Raw genomic sequence first — 23,068 nt, 5'->3', positions numbered from 1 at the left:
AACAGGATGCACGGTGCACAGCCACCTCCTCTCCTCCCGCTCCTCGTGGTTAAACAGGCAGGGAACAGCCGGAGCGCTACGCCTTGCCTTCCTCTTCTTCCTCCCCACGGCACGGCTGCCCGCTGGCTGCACCCACAGCCGTGAGGTCCACGCAAACCTTCCCACGGCCGCCTCCTGCAGCGGGGATCCCGCACGGCTTCTTCCGCCTCCTGCTCCGGGAACGAGAGGCAGCGCAGCGGCGTTGGAAGGAGGAGCTCCGCACCGCTTCCTCCCACTGCTTGGTTCCCTTTGCGGTGTACAGCAGCCTGGGCCTGGGGCACGGCACTGCCCAGCTCCATTGAGGTGTGCGGTGGCGTTTTGCTTGGCTGGTGGAGCGTAACCCATCCCAGACGCCCCAGTTTGATGTTTCCCCAGGTCTGGGTGCTGCTGGCACCTTCCTGGTCTCGCACCCGCGGCTGCAAAGCGTTTTGGAGCCGTGCGTGCTCTGCACGGAGGCATGGAGGCTCTCCCCAAGCTCTGCACACACCAACCCCCCCCCCCCAACACTTTGCACCGAGAGCACTTCCACGCCGAGCTGGGTGTGGGCGCGCAGGTAGAGCGCGTGTTGCAATCGCCCTCTGAAGCAATGTCAGAGCGGAGGCCGCTGCCAACAGAGCTGGTTTGCCTGGCGCCAGGAGCCGCAGGAGTTGGCCCAGAGCCGGCAGCGCTGGGGAGGGGAGGGAGGAGCGGCCGGGGGGGGGGGAGGGGGAAGGTGGGGGGCACGGAGGTGCTGTTTGGGGATTAAAACCGAAGTGGTGCACACCCCCCCTCCCCCCCCCTTCTCCCTCCCCGATCCTCCCTTCTCAACCTTCCTTAACCCTCCTCCAGCCCATCCCATCCCATCGCACACGAAGGCGGAGTGTTGGGGGGGGGGGGGGGGATGTTGGGGGCAGCGGGCGCGGCCGGGCGCGGAGCGGAGCAGAGCAGAGCGGAGCAGAGGGAGTGTTCGGGGGCGGCTCCGCAGCGCCGCGGCCGTCAGAAGCGGGACCGCACCATGGGGCTGCGCTCCTCCTGAGCACCGCGCTTTTCCCCGCTGAACCCCCCCACCCCACCCCACCCCCCCCGGCCCGGCGCCATGGGCGATGTGCTCTCCTCTCACCTGGACGAGAGCCGCCGGCAGCACATCGCAGGTGAGAGCCCGAAACTCGAGGAGGGAAAGGCAGGGGGTAGGGGAGGGAGAGGTGGGGGGACCCCGCGTGTTGCCACCTTTAGCCCTCCTCACCCCCTCCCCAAAACTTTTCTCCGACTTTCAAACTTTTCACTGCTGCTCATCTCGTATCATTTATTCTTCCTCTGATTTATTTATCTACTGTTTTACCCTGCCTCCCTACACCCCCCCCCCCTCCTCCCATCCGAGCTACCCCTGCGTTCTGCCTCTCCCCGGCCCTTTGGGGTGGGTGTGCGGGTTGGGGGCTCTCCCTCCTCCCGGCTGAAAGGCGCAGTTGTGCGCGGTGTTTGTGTTGGCCCCCGCTCGGTGGGGAGGACGAGATGCTGGCAGCGCGGTTGTAAAAGGGGTTTTGCTGATGGTTGGGATCCCGAAAGAAACTTTTCTGCTTCCTACCGGCGCTGTGGGGAGGCCTCCAGAGGAACTTTCTGCTCCCTGTTGTGGTCAGGGGGTTTCTCAGGGGCTTTGGGGAGGCCGGGAGGAGGAGGGTGACAATGGGGTCATTGAGAGACCCTACAGCTGTGCAGTGGCTGATGGACGATGCCGGAGCCCCGACAAGCATGGTTTTGTGTGGGGCTGCCTGCAGGGCTGTGTGTGACCCCCCAAAACAGGGTCACCTTCCCATCCCCCAGCACTGCCCCTGCCGTGATCCAGCAAGGGCTCACTTCCATCACCACGGCTCAACCTCCGGCCCCTTTGCTCCCAAACCTCTCCCCCCACAGAGCACCCCACGTGCTGCACCCCACGCAGCAGTGTGACTGCAGGGTCCCCCCATGCAGTGCCAGGCGGCAGCAGGGATGCGGCTCTCCCTTTCTGTGCCTACATTTCACTGTGTGATGGCCCCGAAGTGGGGAGCAGAGCCCACCCCGCCTGCCAGGCCCTGCGGCCGGCTCGCAGGAATGCTTACGTGGTATGTGGAGCAGCAGGACGCCAGCAGGTTTGCGAGCTTTGAAGCTGAGCCTGCAACGAGCTGCGTGTGCATTGCACGGCTTTGGGACCGTGGGATTAGGGCTTCCCGGTGCGCCGTACCCCAAAGCATGTCCCATGGCACCAAACCGTGTCCCCTCTCTCAATTCCAAAGAGCACAGCCAGGGGATCCCACTGGGAACCTCTCTGCAGGGCCAGACATGGGGTGTCTGCCAGGCAAGTAGCAGCACTGGGGTGTTGCGCTGTGGGATTCAGCCCGTGCTTGGGGGTCTGGGGGCTGCGGGTGACTCGCTGTGGGTCTGTGCACTATGGCTCTGAGGTTTGGGGGTGGGCAGACACCTGCAGTGAGACCTCCCTGGAAGGGTTGCAGCCTGCCTGCTGTCTGCACCGTGAACCTTTGGGCTGGGCTGGGCCCTGGGTGGAAGGGCTGCGGGCTGGGAGGGGCGGCGGGCAGGCAGGCAGGCAGGCAGGCAGGCAAGGCACGACTTGCTGTCAGGCATGCAAAGCAATTGGCGGGGGAAACGCAGGGCTTTCCTGCTGGCACGGCTTGTTTGCTGCTTGCTGTGCCGGCACCCAGAGCTGGGAGGGGGCAGTGGGGTGTGAGCCCTGCTGCAGGAACGGAGGCTCTGGGAACCCCACTGCTTTGCTGTGCTCCTGCAGCCCTGTTGCACTGGGGATGTACAGGGTAGGCGTGCAGCAAGCAGTGGGGAGGGTTGTGAGAGCTGGGACCAGATCCATCCCTGCTGCTGGGAGCACGGGAGGGCTCTGGGGGTCCTTCTGCTTCGGGTGCAGCTGTGCAGGGAGCAGCAGTGGCAGCAGGGCTGTGGTTGCAGTGGGATGAGTTTTTGGCAGCTTCAGTCTTTTTCTCTGGGACCACAACGATGGGGGGCTGTGGTGATGGGAAGGACTTCCTATTGCTCCCCGTCATCCCAGCCTGAATCACCCACACTTGTTTGTCAGCATCCTCTGGCTGCCTTCCTCCTCCTCTTCCTCCACTCTCTGGTTGGGGACATGCACCCACCCTGCTCACAGGCTGCAGCAGGCATCAATCCACTCTCTTTGTTCCAGTGTGCCCAGCACAGGCACTGTGGCACTGGGGACATGAGGGTGAGGGGAGCAGCATGCCAACAGGAAGGGATGTCACAGGGTCTCCTGCGTGGAGATCTGATGGGCTGCAAGAGGACCTTGATGCCTCATCAGCTCTGAGGGCTGGCAGGGAGCAGCGTTGGGTTCCCCAGCGTTGGGTTGCTTGAGCACCACCCTTGGTCCTTTCCAATGGCTAAGGAACATCTCCAGCCAGCACTATGCCAGGGTGCTGGGGCTGAGCAGCCAGCAGCAATCACAGCTCCAGGATGCATCAGCTCTGCAGGTTGGGTGCTGAGCTCCCCATAGATCCAGGGAGGTCGGGAGGTTTCTCATCCCAAAGTGCGTGTCTCCTTTCATCACTCAATAAATAACTCCCTTGCATGCCAGGGCTGTGCACCAGTGGGGATCGGCTGGTTCTGGCACGCTGGGGCTTACCTGCAGCCCTCGTGTTGGAGCATGGGATGTGCTTGGAGCCAACGTGTCAGGGCACAGGGGAGCCCAGTGGGTCCCCTCCCATGCAGGCCGGTGCTGGGAGCCATGTTGCCCCGAAACAGGAGGAGCTGAGCCCAGATCACAGCTCGGAGCTCCCCTTGGGTGTTCAGATCAGCCTCTGAGCACTGCAATCAGCCACCCCTGGCTCCTATTGCATTGCCCAGGCAAGCGAAGCACTTTCCAAGCCTCTGCCTTCCTCCTGTCCCCACATGGCTGCAGAGGTCCCAGCCATAGCTCTGCAAAAGGATCCCCTCCCAGTCCCATTCCCTATAGCATCCCAGGACCTGGCCGGTCCCCAGCTGTAGGATCCCGGTGTGGGGGGAACCTCACTGCCCAGCTCACCCCACACCTGGATGTCCCTGTGCTGCCCCATGGGAAAAGCCAACGGGAGGAAAAGCCAGAGTGTATTTCCTGCAGAGCTCCTCAAGGACGGAGCAGGAGGAAGGAGCAAAGCTCCACCTTTTCCCCCTTTGTAAAGGGAGAGGGCGGCAGCACTCAGTGCACGGTGGCAGAGCGTGGTGCCCATCCCTGTGCCCCGTAGCTGGGATCTCCCATGGGTGCTCAGCTATGTGGGTGCTCCAGCCCCAGCGTGGGGTGTCCCCATCAGGGAACAGGAAACCCTCCAGCAGCAGGGGCAGAGCCAAGAACAAGCTTAGGGCTGTTTTGTTCAAATACCTCTTTTTTTTTCCCTTTTCCTTTGACGTACATAAAAGTCTTTGTTTGGTCTCCTCCCCCGGTGCTGGATTGGGTTTCCCGCTGGCACTGGGAGCGTGCCAGCTCTAGCTCTTCTCCTTGGGGCTGGGAGGGAGGGAGGGTGGGCAAGAGGGGCCACCTGCTCGTGTAACCCCTGGAAGCATCCTCTTCCTGCTGTCTGCACGAGAGGCGCAGGAGCCCTGCAGAGCCCAGGACCCCACTCAGCCCCACGGAGCTGACACACGGCTCCCAAGTGCCACCAGACACCGCGTGGGTGACCGCAGGGTGGCACAGCTGTGACTCAGCCGAGGGCAGTGGGCGCAGACTGGAGCTGCTGGAGCTCAGGGAGCAATGGGACAATCGCTCTCCGCTGGAGGGTTGGGGTTTGGCTGTGCTGTGCAGAGCTGGGGTTGGACTCAGTGATGCTTCCCCAGCCCTGCAGAGGCCCCGAATGCTGTTTGATATTCAGATGCACATTCCTTCCATGCGGCTCCAGCGCACGCAGTCCCTGGTGCAGCAGCAGGAGGCAGGCAGCCACCCACCCCGGCAGTTCCCAGGCCACAGGGCCGTGCTTTGCTTGCTGTTTTGCTTTCTCCCCCGTGGATTTCGTGAGCTCCTCCCTCTCTGCAATGCACAGGTTTATTTGCTTTGGGCTGAGAGCGCTGCTGGGAAACCACCCGCTGGGAGCAGCACTGGGAGGGGGCACCTCCCCATGGAGACACCGTGGGGACAGAGATGCCATCCAGTGTCCCCATGCATTGTAACCCGTTGGGGTGGCTGTTGGGTGATCTCTGACTCTCATCTGTTGGCAGAGCCCAAACCAGCTCCCTGCTGAGCCCTGCTGGTTTCTGCTTGGTTTCCCTGCCCCGTCCCTCTCACTCTTCAGAGCAGTGAGTCCAGGCTGAGGTCATGGGGCTGAGGTCACTCCTGGGGACACAATAGCACTTCTGTCCCACTTCCACCACCTGGGTTGATTGGTCTCTCTTTCATTTTTGTCCTCTCTTTCTTCTTTTTCTTTCTTTCTTTCTTTTTTTTTTGTTTTTCCTTCCTTGAAGGTATGATTTAACCCCAAACTCCCTGGACGGTTTGAGGGCTGATGATGCCATCTTCCCAGGGTTATCAGACTAGTGCTGCTGGGTGCAGCCCATTGATAGAAGGAACAAAGAGCTGGGGCAGGCCCTGCCAGCTGCCTCCGCCCTCTGTTTGTTCCCCTGCAGCTCCGGATAAACTTAATCTAAATCCTGATAATGCTGTGGGGCAGAGAGGGGCGACTGGGGGGAGTTCAGGCTGGCTGGGTGCCCCAGGGATGTGGGCACAGGCGTGGAGCTGGGCAGGGGGTGCTGGGCTGGGGCTGTGTCAGGCGTATGAGCTCCAGTTTGTGTTTTCTGGATGGAGATTGAGATTGGAATTCCCAAAGCTCTGATTTGCAGGTTGAGGATTAGCCTGAATCCCAGTGCTGGATTATTGCAGCAGGGCAGCGAGGTGCCCTTGTGCTGCTGCTGGCACACCTGGCTCATCTCTTCAGAGCTCATTTTAGCCACCAGCCCATGCTGCCCCATGCCCAGCTCCATCAGAGCAGTGCAGTGCCCCATGGCAGTGGGACTCAATGTCCACAGGCTGTCCTCAGCCTACCGCCAAGCTCAGCAGCAGCAGCAGTTGTTCAGGGCTCACAGGGTGCTGCTGGGTTAAGATCCAACACACCGTGCACCCCATCTGTGCTTTGCTGGGCACCCCATCTCTGTTTATGCCCCCCATCCCTATCATGCTGTGCACCCTTAATTAGGATGCCCGCACAGCACTGGGATTTGGGGCATGCAAGCATGTCAGGTAGGCTTGGACCAGGCAGTGATGGAGGACTGCTGGCACAGGGCTAGGGGACCTGAGCAGGAGTGCCTGCTGTCCCTTGGAGGCTGCAGAGCAGTGACATGCAGGCAGGGAAGCGTGGGGGTGCAGTGGGGACACAGTGGGGGCTCCAGGGAACAGATGCCCAGCAAGGGAGCCCAGGAGGAAAGCAGCTTCCACCCATTCTTCTCCTCCCAGAGGAGCACACTGGATGGGTGGGGATGCATCCCCCTCCCCACTTACTGGTCATTGACCACCATGGGGACAGTGCAGGGACACGCAGGCGGTGGCACAGTGCTGGGGCTTTCCTCAGCCCGCTGCTGACTCAGACACTGCGGGCTCCGCCAGCTCGGGGCTGACTCAATGAGCCTTTTTATCCTTTATTTTTTAATTATTATTTCTTTTTTTACCCTGCGCCGGGAGGAAAATTCCTGCCCTTCAATGAGGCTTTGCTTGGGTGCCCCCTGCTCCGCTTTCTTCCTTGTGCAAAGCAAAGCCGGGGGGAAGGGGAGGGTGGAAGGGGAGGGGTTGGGATTTCCAGGGCAACCCCCGATGTGGTTCAGTAGTGGGACTGGGAGGGGGGCAGGACGTGATCCTTGGAGGATGCATCTGGCACGGGGTGCAGGGCTACGGGCTTACGAAACGGGATGTGGGCTGAGGGAGAGGTTGGGGCAGCGTTCCTGCTCGGATGTGTCAGCCCTTATGTGTGGGGGTAATGGCTGCGTGCATTTGGGACTGCTGGGGGACCCTGCAGATGTCTGAGGCTCAGACACAGCACACTGCTCCCTCCCCATTGCTCCCAGGAATGGGAGCTGAGTAAACCTGGAGCAACCCCACTGCATGCCCCACACCTGGCAGGGGGAAGCTGTGATCAGCTGGCTGTGGGGCAAGGACCAGCCTGGTGGCCCTGTCCTCACCCTGTCCCTGCTGCCATCCTGCTGTTGCTGCAGTCAGATCTGACCTCCCCACTGCCGGCCCCGCTGACTCTGCAGCCACGGCTATTTATGGTGTCACTCTCATTTTCACATGATTTCCAAGGGAATGAGGCACACGGGCTCTGGCCACGCACTGGTGCCTGGAGCACGGGGCTGGCACAGCACTCAGCCCTTCCCCTTCCATCCCTTTTGCTTGGGGAGAGTGCCTACAGTGCTGCACAGGGCGCTGCGTGCTGCAGGTGTTGCTGCACGGAAAGAAACAAAACTCAGAGGGCAAATGTGAAGCTCTGGAAGGGAGGGTATGGTGGAGTTGTGCTGGTGATGGCAGCAGGCAGCTCTCTTGGGGTCGGTCCATGCGTTGAGCTCTGGGATGCAGTGCACACTGCACTGTGGCCGAACTGTGAACCCCATGTGAGCAAGGCAGGAGCTGCACACACTCCCAGGAGTGCCAGCATTGTGGGGCTGCCCCAAACGTTGTGCCCCTGCCCCAGGCTGGCACCAGTCCCATTATGACCAGTCCAAGTGGTTGGCAGGGCTGGTTTCACCGAAACGAGCCCTGGCAGAGAGCAGAAAGGGCAGAGCTGAGCTCCATGCGTGCGCTGCCATGGGGCACCCAGCATCATGCCTGGCCTCATGGCACCTTCTGTCTCGCAGCTGTGCATCACTGAGTGCTTTCACGCCTGCCAACACATCCCCTTGAGCTCAGCCCTTAGGAGGAGACCCAGGGGCAAAGCAGTGCTGGACCCTCTGCTGAAGGCCTAGAGGACCCCCGTTGGGGCAGGGGCTGCGTGCCATAGACTCCAGCACCCTCTGGGCCCCCCCAGTGCACCCCATCTGGGGATGATGCAGCTCTGTTGGCGGCTTCACTGAGAGCCTTTTGTTTCACTATCTGCAAGTAATTGACTTTTGCTTTCCCATTTGCTTAAGACCTCTTAATTGGCCCCGCTGTTAATCGGAGAAGAATGAGTGACTAAGCCGTCTGGACAGCCGGGGGAGCAGGGACGCTTTTTTTCCCATGAACTGAAAGGAAATGAAACCTCAAAACGTCCCTCTAAATCTCAGCTGTCAACGTTGCCGCCCGGAGCTGCAGCCAAAATAATGCCGTTCTGCAGCCATGCACTGCAGAACTGCCTCATGAGCATGGGCACAGTATGGCTGCACACCGGGCTGGTGCAAAGGCCAAAAGTTGGGTGAGGGTTTTCTCTCCTTGCCCAAGCCGGCTCCTTGCTGTCGGAGGTGATGCACGGTGCATCCTTGGTGCGTCCTTCCGTAGCGCCGGGGAGACGAAGCAGCTCGTTGCTGGCAGCCTCAGCTCTTCCCCCGTGACACATCCAGGGCAAAGTTGAGCAGAATTCAATCTGGAGGCCCCGTGCGTTCAGGGGAACTTTGGGAAAGCCATCCTTATGCTGGCAATAATCCCTCCCCAAAATGTTTGATGCTTTGCAACGGGCTTTGTTGCGGAGGAGGCTCAGATGGGCTCTGGCAGGGTGCACGTAGGGCAGGGTGCTGCATGGGGCCGGGCACCCATGGGGTGCTCATGGTGCAGGGTGCTCGTGCAGCGCCGTGCCACGCTGGTGCCAAGCGGTGCGGGTGGCACAGGGCTGGCTTTTGGGTGCTGTGCCAGCGCCTGGTGACTCAGGCCGTGGGAGTCCCTCCGGCACCTCCAGATTCCATCGTGCTGAAGTCAGGCAGACTGGGGGGTGTGGTGGCAGGCAGGCTTTAGGGGGTGCAGGAGCTTTCGAAGCATCACGGTGGGTGTCTACACTTTGTGGGGTGGGGGGCACCGTTCGGGTTGTCTTTCCTCTTGCTGCACGCTTGGCCCTGAGCGTCTCCAGCCCTTCCACGTGACATTCCTTATGGGGCTTTGCGGGTCCTGAGCATGGGGCTGGGGGAGCTGCCCCCATCTGCAGCCTCTTGGAGAGGCGGTGAAGGCGCAGCCCTTCCTGTGGGTCTGCAGTGGGGACGGGTGCAGGGCTGCACAATGCACAGGAAGCGCCGTGGTGCCGGAATGGCCTTAATGTCAGGAATTTCCTGCCTGGGAGAGGAATCCACAGCACTAACGTGAAAGGCCAAAAAATAATAATAATAATGGTAGTAAGACTTTGCTAAGCCTGGGCTGGATGGGGAGGGCAGAGGGCAGCGGGCTCGGAGATGGTCCCATGCTGAACCCTGCTCCTCTGGGCACGAGGGCAGCGTGGAAGTGTTGGCCAGGTGTGAAAATGCAAATGTGGCCAAATCTGTGCTGTGGGATGCCAGAGCTCAGCCTGTGAGGCTGCTCCCCACTGGGGACAGAGGTGCTGGAGGCCCCACAGCAATATGGAACTGGGGACACGTCTCCAGAATGCACCCAGTGCTGTAGGTTGGGACTGCAGGGAGCGTGGGGTGCATCCTAACTCTGCTCTCCCTTTTGCAGAGAAGACTGGGAAGGTGCTGGGGGAGTTCTCCCGCTGCTACAGGGAACAGTATGGGGTAGCACTCTTCAACAGCGTCCGCTATGAGATTGAAGGCAATGGGGGGCCGCAGGCACAGCTGCTGCACCGCAAGGTAAGAGCTCAGATTCGTTTTCCTCCCTCTGCACTGGGCTGCCCCGTAGGAATGGAGGCACCATGGGGCTGGGAGAGGAGTCCCAAGGAGAAGGTGATGGAGGAGGTCTGCAGCCCATGGGGGTCCCCTGAAGGCTTTCTGCTCTGCTCAGTGCAGTGAGCACACCCAGCAGCTCGGCGTGGATGTGGGTCTGGCTGCAGGCACTCCTTCCTGGTATGGAGCTCTTGGGAACTGCTCATACCCTATAAATCTGTGGGTGAGGCTGCAGCTGTAGGCCATGGCTGGGTTGTTCTGGACTGCCTTTGCTGTGCTGCTGGGTACAAGCCATGCTCTAGCACTGGAAAGGAGATGGAATCGTTCCTGAGCAGCTCTCAGCCTGAAATGCTTCCATCACCCTACTTTAAGTGACATGAAATAGCCAGAAAACATTCCCAAAGCCCCTCTTAGGAAGCTGGGCGTCATTGCAGCCTTGGGACGGAGCACTGGGCGCAGGAGGGCAGGGTGTGCAGGATGGGCACACAGCCATGGGCGTTTGCAAAGTCACAGAACCGCAGAATACCTCGAGCAGGAGGAAGGGACTCGCAGGGATCACTGGGTCCAATTCAGTGGCAGAGGGGCAGCTCACATGAGGACTGGAGCAGTGACTCTCCCGGTGTGTCCTGTGTTGCAATGTCCCTGCCTGCCCGGGTGTGTCAAACAAAATAAAGGTGTGGAGGGACGAGTTCCTGAGCAGGAACAGGGAGCCCAGTGTCCGCAGGGAGGAAATAATCGGGTCATCATTGCTTGGCTGATGCCTTCACCGGGTGGTGCCTCCTGAAGCAAGCCCAGGAATGTCTGAGAAGTGGCAACAGTATGAGGTCAGGGGCACGGTGCAGCACTGGGCCACAAAGTAGGACCAAATAGGACCAAACAGGACCAAATAGGACTAAACAGGACCAAGTCTGACCAAGTAGGACCGAACAGGACCAAGTAGGACCAAGAAGGACCTAATAGGACCAAACAGGACCAAAGTACAACTAAACAGAACCAAATAGGACCAAGCAGGATCAGGTAGGATGTTCTTCCTGCAACAAGTCCCCTCTGCCTCTGCAGAGAGGCGTGCATGTTGGCATCTGGTTTGGTGACAAGCTATGGGAACGGCACCTGGTGCAGGCACACCTGCACGTGGGAGCAATGCAGGGACAGCCCCTGGGGCAGAGCAGGGCTGCTGCAAAGCTCTCATCCACCCCAGGAGTCCATCCCTGAGCATCCTCCTCCACGCTTGCCAGCCGCCTCCCTGCCCCTCCTTGCAATTTGCCACATTCCTGCATGTCCCAGATGTTTGCTGGGTGAGGCAGGCTCAGGGCTCTGGGGTGCAAGTCAGGTCCTTGCAATGGGCTGAGCCCTGTTGTTTGGGCTGCCCCTGAGCGATGCTGATGGGAACTGGTCTCACCTTGGCTTTGCTGGACTTTTGCTGTCCCCATCTCTCTCTCTTAGGGCTGTCACCCCCAGCTCAATACCCCGCTGCTTCTCCCCATCTAGGTGTCCCTTTATTCCTTTTGGGAAATGCTTTGGATGGATGGTGGGGCTGTGCTGCAGGGCTGTCAGTCTGCTTGCTGAGCCAGCATGCTCCCAGTCCTCCTCAAAACCAAAGCGGGTGCTGCTTGGGGAAGGAGTTCAGTGTTTGGGGAAGGCAACGAGGGGAGAAATGTCCATCATCAGGGTCGTGCTGGGTGCACAGTGCGGTGCCTGCAGTGGCCACCATGGTGGGCGGAGGATGGAGAGCCAGTCGCCGGCTGCTCACACTGTCAGGAGTGCTCTCAGCTCTTGTTTATATTCCTGGGGTCATAAAAATTCCTGGGTTGCATTCTTGGCTGGTGTCAGCACAGCATGTGGGGGCTGCAGAGGCTGCTCGGCCTCGAGACGTGGGATGGCCTCATCCTACTCCATCCAGGCAGCCTGGGGCATTCCAGCACCATCCGGAGTTGGGCTACAGAGGATGGCCACCTCTATGGTGACTGCTGAGTGAGAGCCCCTGGAGCTCTGTTAGGGCTGTGCAGGTGGGACCCCCGCAGAACATCACCCAGAGGCACTATTTAGGCACCTGCATTTGAGGGACAGTGGGTGGGTGCTCCCCGTTGCCCCTTCCCATGTCACAGCACACCTCCTCCCTGCAGGTCCCGCTGGAGGACCACGTCATCTACTCGGGCAACCTCTTCCAGTACATCGAAGAGAACAAGAAGTGGAGGAACCGCTTCTGCGTGGTCCCACACAACTATGGGCTGGTGCTGTATGAGAACAAACTGGTGAGGATGGCTCCTTGCATGGGGCTGTCACCTGTGGATGATCCTGCCCATGTCCTCCCTCTTACCCCCATCCTCCTTGGGGCTGACTTCCCTGCGAGGATGGACGCCCTGTGACCGTCTATGATGTTTCCTGGTGGCCCTTGGTATTTCCAGGCTGCCCTTTGAGCTTCCTTTTCCCATCCATCCTGTTAGAGGAGGAAAAGACCCTTTCACCCACCTGCCGTGGACTCTTCCCATGCCATACCTCTGTCCCACATCACCACCCTGCCCTGACCAGCTCTTTCTGCTCAGGCTTATGAGAGAGAGCTGCCGCCCCGTGTGCTGATCAACAGTGCTGGTTACAAGGTGCTCACCTCAGTGGAGCAGTACCTGGAGCTGGTGAACACCAGCCTACCTGGTGAGTGGGGTGGGGTGGGATTCTGGGGGTCCCCCCTCATCCCCATGCTGCCCAGCATCCCAAGCTAATGGGAAGGGGTGGTTTTGTGGTGTGGGGTTACAACCCCGTATTCCCCCAGGTGGAGCCTCCATCGGGATGCTCTGCTCCTTGTAGGCCCTGGGATGCAGATGGGGACCAGCACACAGACCCACCCCTGCATCCCTTGTCCCTGTTCCTCTGCCCTTCAGCACATCCTTCCTCCCGCAGGCATCACCCCCAAATCGGGGAACACCCCCATCCTGAAGTGCCCCACGGATTTCCCCCTCATCCTCTGGCACCCCTACGCCCGGCACTATTACTTCTGCCTGATGACTGGCAAAGAGCAGGAGAAGTGGGGAGCGGTGTTCCAGGACTGCGTGCGGCACTGCAACAATGGTGAGCGGGGGGCACCTCGGTGGGGAGAGCATTGTGGAGTTCTGGGAGCCCCACAGAGCTCTCTGTTGACCTACAGGGGAAGATATGGGGACGAAGAGGTGGGAATAGACCAGCAGTGAGGGTGGGCACGGGGGTCTCCATCCCATGGCCCTGAGCAGCGTGATGGCAGTGCCTGCCTGCAGCCAGCTGGACGCCAGCGTGGGGAGCCCTAATGACTATTTACCACCCCAAGGCAGAAAATATTCAGTAATTAAAGTCATCCAAACTGCAGGCGGCCGCCATCCTGCTCTCTCTCCCTCCTCCTCCCACCCTCTTTGGGGCTTGGGCTGTGTGTGGACAGGACCAGCCTCCCACAGCCCCGATACCGTGTCAGGAGAACATGATTTTCCTGCTAAGCATACCCAGGCACTCCTGGGGCGAGACAGCATCCCAGGGAGGAGGTGCTGGCCCTGCAGCCTGCTGCAAAGCAAAGAGCAGTGCTGCTTGCTCTGCTCTGTGCCTTTCCCTCCTGGGTGCTGCCCGCAGCCCCATTTTTAGGGGGCAGAGCAATGGAGTTGGGCAATAATCTGTGCTGTGCGCTGGGTCCTCTCCTCCTCTGCAGTGGCGCAGAGATGGGCACAGCCCCAGGAACAGATCTGCTCGGGTGGATTTCTCCATTTGTGCAGGCTGTTTTTCTTTATGAGACGTTCCTTCCCTTCCCAGCTCCAGATTTCTGCCCGCTGCTGTTCTTGCTGTGTTTCAGATACTGTTTCAAATCCAATGAAAGATCTTTTGTTGCTGTTGAGCAACTTTTTTTTTTTTCTTTCCAAATTGGAGGCCCCTTGTCTGCCTCCAGCTGTAAATAGTGTGGGAATTTTCACCTCCTTTTACAAGTCCCTGGTTTTGAAACACCAGCTGTTCCCTAAGGACTGGGGATGAGCTGTGGGACCCTTCACACAGCGTGTCCAGCTGGGTCACCCCCTGCCCTATGCACCTGTGGGACCTCTGCCCATGCTGCATTGGGGACAACATCATTCCCCGGTGCCTGACACCTCAATATATGGCACCGTCACCAGGGGAACATTGCCAAGAGAGCTGTGCAGCAGCAGCCAGACCCCAGGGGAGGGGCTGAGGGTAACATCCATACCCCCCTTGTGCCGTGGTCCCGTGCTGTGGTGAATCACAGTGCTGACATCCCGGGGGTAGCAGAACCGGCTGGAGCACGCTGTGCCTCCTCGTGACTCATCCCCACTTTCCTCTTCCTCCCAAGCTGTGCTGTGTCCTCAGGGCCCCTCTTCCTCCAGCCCCTCCCAGGCAGCCCAGAGCCCCCTGCACCGTGGGGGCTTGCAGAGTCCTTAGGACTCACTCCATGCACCGGTGGGGCTTGCAGAGCTTGCCCAGTCCTGCTCAGCCCCTGCTCCAGCTGTGCCACTGGGGCTGTGCAGGGCCATTGTGCCCCACTGGGACTTGCTGAGCCCTCAGAGACTATTGGGGCACACCAGTGACTCCTCTGACTGTGGCACCTGGGATTGCTGAGTCAGCAGTTCCCCATGCATCACTGGTGCTTACTGAGCCCCCGTCTTGCTGTGCCCTGCTCCTGCTGTGCTTCAGGGCTTGCTGAACACACACAGGTTCCCATGCAGCACTGGGGCACACTCAGCCCCCAGTCCTCTTGTGCCACCGAGGCTCACCAAACTGCTGGGCTCACCATTTAGTGCTCACTGAGGCCCTGGGTTCTGCCGGGCTGTTTTCTCTTGACTGCTCTTCTGCCCTCCCCTTTTCCTCCTGGATGCTCTCCTGCCCTGTGTCCCATTTAGGGGGGTCTGCCTATGGGAGCTCCCCAACCCTTCCTGTGTATGGGACAGCATCAGGGACAGGGTCCCCCCTACCCCCAGGCACTGTGCAGTGGCCCTGCGGACACGGGGAGCCCCTGTGACATGCAGCCTGGGGTTGTACCACTACCCACCCTCCCATCCCAATGCTCACTCATCCATTCCCCACCAGGGATCTCGGAGGACTCCAAAGTTGAGGCCCCAGCCTTCACTGACGCCGTCCGCATGTACCGCCAGTCCAAGGAGCAGTACGGCACCTGGGACATGCTGTGCGGCAACCAGACCCAGGTGAGGGCTGGCCCAGGGGCTGTGTGGGGCCGAGGTAAGGTGGGGCACAGCCCCCCATCACCTCCTCCTTTTGCAGATCCTGAGCAACCTGGTGATGGAGGAGCTGCTGCCGGAGCTGCGGAATGCCATCGGCCCGCGGCTGAAGGGCAAAACCCAGGAGCGCCAGCGGACCTGGATCCAGGTGAGGGTGGTGGAAGTGGGGACATCAGTGCTGACCCCCCTGCTCGGGCTGCTCCCATTTCGGGGCATGTCCCATCTCATGGGCTGGGTTGCCCCGTGGCTTCAATCTGTCCAGGACTTTGTTGTCCCCGCTGCAGCCAGCACTGCCCAGTGCTCTGCTTCTGAGAATGGGGGAAGCCAAGTGGAGGAAGCCCGGCCCACGAGCACAGCCCATCCAGCTATATTTAGTGAGCCATTTTTAGGGTAGCGCAGGCTAAATCCAGCCCCAGCCCTTGCCAGAAAGACAGAGCACTCTTCAGAACCGCCTGTTGCAGCCTTCATAGTTGCCACCAAGCTCATAATGTGCAGCCTAAAAATGCTCAAATCTTGCTTTTTTTTTCCTTTTTTTTTTTTTTCCAGTGGCTGCGGTCTCCACAGCACAGCCCAGAGTTATACTGCAATACTGGGAGGAGGGAGGGAGGGGAGAGACTGCTCTGCCTCCTGCTGGTCCCAAAATCACAGCATCAGGCTGCAGTGTGGGCTCCAGCAGTCTAATGGAGCTCATGGGTTCTGCCCATTTCCTAAGTTTGTGGACATCCTACAGGCTTGTGACCATCAGGGACCTCCTGCCACCCTCTTCTCCCTCCCCAGATCTCGGATGCTGTCTATAGGATGGTCTATGAGCAGACTAAGGCACAATATGATGCCATGGTGGCCAAGTGTGAGCTGGAGCGGCCCCAGATGGAGAGCAGCATCCGGACTGACATGGACCAAATCATCACCTCCAAGGAGCACCTGGCCAGCAAGATCCGAGGTAGAGCCCCGTGGGGAGAGGGCACAGATGGGGGACAAGTTGGGCAGTGAGCCCAAAGCAAGGCAGTGGGACAGGAATGGGTTTAATGCAGGCTGAGGGCCACCTTCGAGAACCCCTTCTGTTGCCCCATGGGTCTGAAAGACTTCTGGAGGGATTTGAGGAACAGAGCATCCTCTCTCCCAGGCTGGGGTTAGGCGGAGCTGGAAGGGCAGAGCAGCCTTGCCATGCTCCACGCTGCTCTCCGCCCAGCCTTCGTCCTCCCCAAAGCGGAGATCTGTGTCCGTAACCACGTCCAGCCCTACATCTCCTCCATCCTGGAGGCCCTGATGACCCCGACGAGCCAGGGCTTCGCCGAGGTGCGTGAAGTCTTCTTCAAGGAGGTGACAGACATGAACATGAACATCGTGAATGAGGGCGGCCTGGAGAAGCTGGCGGAGGTGAGCTCTGAGCCGGGCAGGGTGGAGGCTGGAGGTGATGTGGCCAATCCCATTGCCATACCTGGTAGGGACAGAACTGGGGAACTACAAGCTGGGAAGACACCTGAGGACGGAGCCCTTGTAGAGGTGTGGGCTGTGGGGTGGCACGTCCCAGCCCTGCTGAGCTCAGCTCTGTCCCCAGTACATGGAGAAGCTGTCCCACCTGGCCTTCCACCCGGTGAAGATGCAGTCGTGCTACGAGAAGATGGAGCAGCTGAAGCTGGAGGGCCTCCAGCAGCGCTTCGACGTCTCCAGCACGTCTGTGTTCAAGCAGAGGGCCCAGATCCACATGCGACAGGTAGGATAGGCATTCCCTACCTTCATCCCCCTATCTCTCCAAGGCAGAGTTGCTGGAGTGTGGGGACAGGTCCAGCCCAGCCCCTTTGGTCCCCCACTGCCACTGACCTCTTGGCTTTTGTCAAAGCAAATGGATGATGCCTTGTACACCTTTGAGACGCTGCTCCACCAGGAGCTGGGGAAGCTTCAGGGCAAGGATGAGCTCTGCAAGTCCATCCAGCGCATCCTCGAGAGGGTGCTTAAGGTAAGGGCTGGGGCTGTTCCTACGCCATGGGGCTTCTGGGGTGAGGAGGACAGCAAGGACCTTCATAGTGTATGCCAGAAGTTTTTTGGCAAGTGCTTCTTGCTATTGAGATTTTCATGCCTTTTGCTGAGATCTGGGGCAAGTGAGTGGGGGAGGAGGTGGAGGACCCAGCCCCATGTGAAGGCATGCGTGGGTCCACGGGAAAGCCACTCAGGGTTTGGAATGGCCCAAACCCTTCTGCAGAAAGTGGTTACTGAGGATGCGAGGGACAAGGGAACCCATTCAGCCCCATGCAAATGGATTGGGAACCCATATGTACGGGCTGTGCCTGTGCCACCATGCAGCCCTCATGGGCGCCAACCCATGGCCACTCTCACCTGCCCCACAGAAATATGATTACGACAGCAGCACGGTGCGGAAGAAGTTCTTCAGGGAGGCCCTGCTGCAGATCACCATCCCCTTCCTGCTGAAGAAGCTGGCACCCACCTGCAAGGGGGTAAGCTCATGGGAGGGTCTCTCTGTGGAGGTTCAGCATCCCTGGGGATGGGGAGCTCCTGCATCCCACTCTGAATCCCTCCCCTCTGGCAGGAGCTAGCCAAGTTCCAGGAGCTCATCTTCGAGGACTTTGCCAGCTTCATCCTGGTGGAGAACACATATGAAGAGGTCGTGCTGCAGTCTGTGATGAAGGACATCATGCAAGGTAAGGGGCTTTGGGATCTCCAGCTGGATGGGGAAGCCCCTCATGTATGCAAGGGCTTAGCAGCATAGGAAGCATCTAGGGGGTCCAACTGAGTGCTGGAATCCACAGTAGGAAGATCCACAGAATGCTGGGGCTTGTAGAAGGAAGGGATGAGCCCATGCAAGGAGCTGAGGTCCATGGATGACCCCGTGCAGGGTGCTATATGAGGAAGGGTGACCCCACGTCAGATGCAAGGTGCCGGTGCCACCCTATGTGATATCTCTCTCTGTGCCACCAGCCGTGAAGGAGGCAGCCGTGCAGCGGAAGCACAACCTGTACCGTGACAGCATGGTGATGCACAACAGCGATCCCAACCTGCACCTGCTGGGCGAGGGCACCCCCATCGACTGGGGCGAGGAGCACGGCGGGCAGCCTGAGGCTGAGCCGGCTGCTGACAAGCGGCGCAGGGCCAAGCAGGTGGTGTCGGTGATCCAGGACGACGAGGGGGCCCTGCCCTATGAGATGGGTGCCGAGATGCTGATGTCCCCCAGCTCGCCGGAGCCGCCAGAGCCCAGGGTGCCACCGGGGTCCCCAGATGGGGTGGCGGAGATCCGGGAGGCTCTGGCCAAGGAAAGCACCGAGGTGCTCACAGAGGAGCGGCTGACGAACGGTACCCACAGCACGCGGGACAGCGGTGCCACCAAGGAGGTGGTGGTGGCAGAGGGGGCTGCACCAGGTGATGTCCCCACGAAGGGTCCGGCCGGTGATGGGGATGGAGTGCGGCGTGCCGCACCGGCAGCACCCACATCTGGAGCCAAGGTTTCGTCAGAGGATGGGGTGCCCCGTACTCCAGCAGCACCACCTGCACCTGAAGCTGAGAGCACGGCAAGGGATGAGGTGCAGCATGCCATGCCTGCATCACCCACAACTGGAGCTGAGGTCCTGTCACAGGATGGGCTGCACCATGATGCGCCTGCATCAGCTGTGTCTGGAGCTGAGGTCACATCTGGAGCTGAGATCCCATCTGGAGATAAGGTGCCTCGTGCCACATCTGCATCGCCTGCACCCGGAGCTGATGTCCCACCCAGCGATAAGGTGCACCGTGGTGTGCCAGCATCACCTGCACCCAGAGCTGAAACCCCACCAGGAGATGAGGTGCATCATGCCACACCAGCATCCCCTGCACCCAGAGCCGAGGTCCCACTGCCGCCTGCTGGGACCGCCTGCCAGCGCAGTGACAAGGAGACGGGTGAGGAGGTGGCCCTCCCGGTGGCATGCAGCCCCCCAGAGCCTGCGGGCACAACGGAGAACATTGAGGGGATGCAGACTGAGTTCTAGCCCCATTCCTGCTGCAGACTGGCCCTGGTAACACCAGAGATGGGGACTGGGACCAGGGAGGGGATGGGGAACACCTAACTGGGAGGAGCCCCGCGTGGTCCTGCTAGGTGAGGCTGGGGGTGCCCTGGCTCGGCACAGGGCACCACTGCACTCTGCTCTGTCCTTCTTCTGCCTTATTTCCTTCTTTTCTACTGGAGAGATGCTTTACCCACCTGGGGCTGCAGAATGCTCCCATTGCCATCCCCATACCCACAGCCCTGGGGTGCTCCTGGGCATCCTCTGCTACCGTTGAGAGGAGGTGGAAAACATGTCTGTGATGAGGGTTGGGGGTGCGCAGCACTGCGTGGCGTTTGGTCCTGGGGGATGCACCCCACCTTGCTGGCAGCACCCCCTGCCATCACACCAGCAGTGATGGGGCACAGCCCTGGGGCTTCAGCATAGGTCTGAGGGTCTGACACAGGCTCTGGGTAGGGATGCACTAAAAGCACTGGAGAGATGGTTGGGGCTGGGGTGTCTGCACGTATGTATGTGTGCACACCTGCAGCCCCTCCACAGCTCACCTCGACCCCGCTGTAGGTTTGGTGCCGCTGTTTCTGCTGCTGCAGGGGGTGCCCAGCCCAAACCACTGGGGGAGGCCCCCCCGAAGTGCCTTGCTTTGGGAACTTCAGACCTGTCTCTTCCAAGATATTTTATTAAGAATGTTATACAAATGTTTTAAAATATATATATGCTTATAATAATTAATAAAAGAGAAAAAAAGCTTTATTTAAAACCAGAGGAGAGCATCCTTACTCCTAAACCCTGCTGCGAGCCGGGGCTCCCGTTGCTCTGCAGCACGCAGCAGCCAAGAGCTGAGCGATGCGATGGTTTCATTGCCATGGGCATCCCAGCAGCAGCACGCCCTGACTCTAACCCTAAAGTGCTAAAAAAGAGGTGCACGAGGCAGAGCCCTGCACCCACAAGGCACAGAGTGAGGGGGCATGAGCAGGGCTGAGTCCTGCCCAGCACACACCTGGAGCATCCCAGTGCCCCCCAGCAGCCATCACCCCCATCCCACAGCTATAAAGCTCCCTGAGAGCACAAGGATGGCCGCAGCAGTGGCAGAGCAGGGGACAGTCCCAGAGCCAGCCCCGTCCTGCCAGCACTGTGCATCCCAGCACTGCATCCATGGGGCTCTGTGTCCTGCACGGCACAGGGACAAGGATAGAGCCAGCAGAAGTGACAGTGCTACTGGATGGGATGAGAGGTGACAGCCCCGTTGCTCACCCAGAGCAGTGGGTACACCACAAAGTAGCCGATGGCAGAGCCTGCAACCACCCCAAGGAAGATCCACGCATTGTAGGACATGACAGCCAGCATCAGCGTGTAGCCCACCACCACCTGAACCACGTGGAGCAATGTCTGACCCACATGGTACCGGAACCACCTATGGGGAGAGAGAGAGGCCATCAGCACGGGAACAGCACAGGTGTCATTGCTGTGGGTGATCAGGATTTGGGCACTGCTTTGCAGCTGCAGTAGCGGGGCAAACACAAACCTGGCCTTGAATGAATGGGGAAGGGATCACAGAGAGGGTGAAGGTGGTCCTTCTTTCCATTCCCATCTCCCCGCCCTCCCAGCACCCCCAGCCCCATACCTGCCCTGCGCGGCCTCATGCTCCTGGACACAGCTGTCCTCACTGTCCCCACCACCACCATCCCCCTCGTTGGGGCCCAGCAATGTGTCCTGGTTGAGGCTGGGGGGCACAGCCAGCAGTGCCCTCTGTAGCACTCTGGCTTTGCCCATCTTCACCACTTCATACAGCACAGAGAGCAGCAGGATCACCAGCACGGACAGCACCAGACCTGCACAAAGATAACCCCAACAACGTCACCAGCAGCAGTGCTCTTTTCCCAAAAAAGAATAGCTTGCACTCAGCTGAGCAAATTGTTTTCAGCAGGGAGAATGGAAATGGTCTCCAACTATTTGCAGGGATGGAGGTGTTTGTTCATTTGGGGGGCACAGCCTACCTGTGGGGCTGTGCACGCTCCAGAAGTCAAAGAGCAGCACCAGCCTATCTGAGAAGAAGAAGGTCATCTGCAAAGGAGACAAGAAAGCATTCAGGACCATCCCCTCCTGTGCATTTGAAGGCAAAGCCGTGCTGGCAGAGCACCCAGGGAGCACTGGGACAGCCACCCCACGTGGCTGAGTGACACCAGTGAGAAATCCCACACTTGGGGTTTGGCCAAATGCTGCAAGTTCAGTTCAGTTCCAAAAACAGGAAGGGGAACTGCAGCTGCAAATCACAGGCATGCAATGCAGGCTTGGCATGCAGTGCTGCTAGGGGAAGCCCTGACCTATTCCTGTCGCAGACACCCAGCCATGCCCCACCGCCCTGCATGCACAGCCAGGACTCCAGAGATGGGAGTTGATGGCAGGCAGGCACCAGCTGCTGGGTGCTGTCTGGAGCCTGCAGCAAAAGTGGCGTGACAGCAGCACCTGGGATCCTGCTGCGCTCCTCTACCTCCCACGGGCTTCTCTTGCCTTGCCTTGCCTTGCCTTGGCAGGCTGCTCCAGATGCACCCACAGATGCCAGATGTTCTCCGTCCAGATGGAAACCAGCTGCTCCTTTCTACGAGCACTGCCCCAAATCTGCAGCCTCTGCACCCCGTGGTGGGGGTTTGTGTTCTGGAGATGGGTGGAAGGGGGTAGCACAGCCACCCAATGTCAGCACCTCCAGCTCAGAACATCCCTGCAGGGTTTGCTTTCAACCTGTGACTAAATCCCATTTGGGGCCATTTCGCAGTGGAGCAGAGGATCCAGAGAGCTTTATCACGTCAAAATAGGAGAAGGAGCTTCTAGCCCACGGCTCTTCCCCAATGAAACCACCTCCGAGCTGAGGTCACCGCTGCTGATTCTTCTTTCTTCGCCACAGCCACATGCTCCAGGTTTTCCTCCTCCATGCAGGAGCTCACAGTACCCAACTGTCCCCAACCATCCCCAGATGTCCCCCTCTGCTCAGCCACAACCTGGCCCATCCACAGTCACATTTTGGGGCCAGCTTTGGCCAGGAATCCCATCCCATAAGCAGAGGCACCTGTGCTGCAGCCAGGCTCTAATTACACGCTCCGTCCGCTCATTACCAAAGCACATTAGGACGTGTAATTGCCTTATGCTTTTAAGCTTCCTTTGGCAACAGATTTATGATAATTAGCCATCAAATGAAACTACTTCTCCTTTGCACACCTCAACTGCCAGGCTGGGCAGAGAGGAGGCAACGCTATGTTGGGGGCACAGGAACAGAAGCGATGTGCAGAAGGTCTCCATGCTGCTGCCTGCGAGCTGCTTCTCTGTGCCGCTGAGTACCCAAGTGTGTTTATGGAGCTGATAGGACGCTCCTCGGGCTGGCAGCCACAAACACATCTGAGCACAGGGTGATGGCACACCCATGCAGCGATGGCAGCCCCGGCTGTGAGTTTCTGCTGTGAGCGCTGCGTGGGCACGGGGTGGGGACGGCGAGTTTGGGGCGAGCGGGTTTGGCAACCCCGTTGTAGTCATAAACACAAAGCACGGGGCTGAAAGGGGAAGCGGGGCAAAGCCGTACGGGAAGACGTGCAGCGCTGCAGGGAGAAACGTCCGGGAGGAGATGAGGGTGGAAAGGGCTTGGGGAGGTCGGGAAGGAGCGGGATGCGGCCGTGCTGAGGGGTCCGGCCCCAAAGGAAGGGATGCGTAGCACCGCCCGACGGGGTGGGCGGACAGAGCTGAACGGAGAAGGGGGAGCGGAGAGCTGAGGGAGTGCGGATGCTGCGAGGGGTGGGACGGCACGGCATAGCACGGCGTAGCACGGCATAGCACGGCATAGCACGGCATAGCACGGCATAGCACGGCATAGCACGGCATAGCACGGCACGGCACAGCTCGGCACGATGCATTGCCCCGGCAGCAGCCTCACCTCCATGGCGCCGATGCGGAGCGCAGCCCGTCTCGTCCCGTCCCGTCCCGGCTCGGCTCGGCTCAGCACGGCGCTGCCGAGTGACGCGTGGTGCGGGGTACGTCGGGAGTTGTAGTGCGGCTGCGGGACCGCCTCGTGCCGTGCCGTGCCGTGAACACGTCCCCGTTTGCACCCAAGCCCGACCGACCACGAGGAGGAACCCCCCACAAAGG

The 23,068-nt window shown here is 59.8% G+C and overlaps 2 protein-coding genes across 3 annotated transcripts; one reads left to right on the top strand and one right to left on the bottom strand.

Moving 5' to 3' along the window:
- Positions 1-1,045: 1,045 nt before the first annotated feature.
- Positions 1,046-19,697, top strand: NIBAN2 (niban apoptosis regulator 2). 2 transcript variants are annotated; one of them, XM_052667645.1, is made up of 14 exons: positions 1,046-1,169; positions 9,593-9,723; positions 11,880-12,008; positions 12,300-12,405; positions 12,652-12,819; positions 14,803-14,918; positions 14,995-15,099; positions 15,729-15,891; positions 16,141-16,328; positions 16,510-16,665; positions 16,792-16,908; positions 17,297-17,404; positions 17,497-17,608; positions 17,886-19,697. In XM_052667645.1, exons 1-14 carry the CDS (start codon positions 1,115-1,117, stop codon positions 18,923-18,925), a joined length of 2,694 nt encoding a protein of 897 aa, XP_052523605.1. In that variant the 5' UTR covers positions 1,046-1,114; the 3' UTR covers positions 18,926-19,697. The 2 variants fall into 2 exon arrangements, with proteins under 2 accessions (XP_052523605.1, XP_052523604.1); XM_052667644.1 differs by lacking the exon at positions 1,046-1,169 and having other exon boundaries at positions 9,481-9,723.
- On the bottom strand, positions 19,670-22,929 carry SLC31A2 (solute carrier family 31 member 2). Its single transcript, XM_052667680.1, has 4 exons — positions 22,857-22,929; positions 20,935-21,001; positions 20,562-20,769; positions 19,670-20,351 (listed from the first exon to the last, which is right to left on the bottom strand). Exons 1-4 carry the CDS (start codon positions 22,860-22,862, stop codon positions 20,153-20,155), a joined length of 480 nt encoding a protein of 159 aa, XP_052523640.1. The 5' UTR covers positions 22,863-22,929; the 3' UTR covers positions 19,670-20,152.
- Between the last annotated feature and the right edge of the window lie 139 nt (positions 22,930-23,068).

The sequence above is a fragment of the Tympanuchus pallidicinctus genome, unplaced genomic scaffold, assembly GCF_026119805.1.
Source record: "Tympanuchus pallidicinctus isolate F22 unplaced genomic scaffold, pur_lepc_1.0 scaffold8, whole genome shotgun sequence".
NCBI classification, from domain to species: domain Eukaryota; kingdom Metazoa; phylum Chordata; class Aves; order Galliformes; family Phasianidae; genus Tympanuchus; species Tympanuchus pallidicinctus.
This window is presented reverse-complemented; position numbering and strand designations above follow the sequence as displayed.

Bases quoted from the DNA above. Each gene is read 5' to 3' on its own strand.
- NIBAN2 (XM_052667644.1), top strand. From the start codon at position 9,496: ATGGAACTGGGGACACGTCTCCAGAATGCACCCAGTGCTGTAGGTTGG. The intron at 12,820-14,802 runs GTGAGCGGGGGG...ATTCCCCACCAG, and splicing joins CGTGCGGCACTGCAACAATG to GGATCTCGGAGGACTCCAAA. The intron at 17,609-17,885 runs GTAAGGGGCTTT...CTGTGCCACCAG, and splicing joins GATGAAGGACATCATGCAAG to CCGTGAAGGAGGCAGCCGTG.
- SLC31A2 (XM_052667680.1), bottom strand. The intron at 20,770-20,934 runs GTAGGCTGTGCC...ATCTTTGTGCAG, and splicing joins GAGCGTGCACAGCCCCACAG to GTCTGGTGCTGTCCGTGCTG. The intron at 20,352-20,561 runs GTATGGGGCTGG...CTCTCCCCATAG, and splicing joins CATGAGGCCGCGCAGGGCAG to GTGGTTCCGGTACCATGTGG.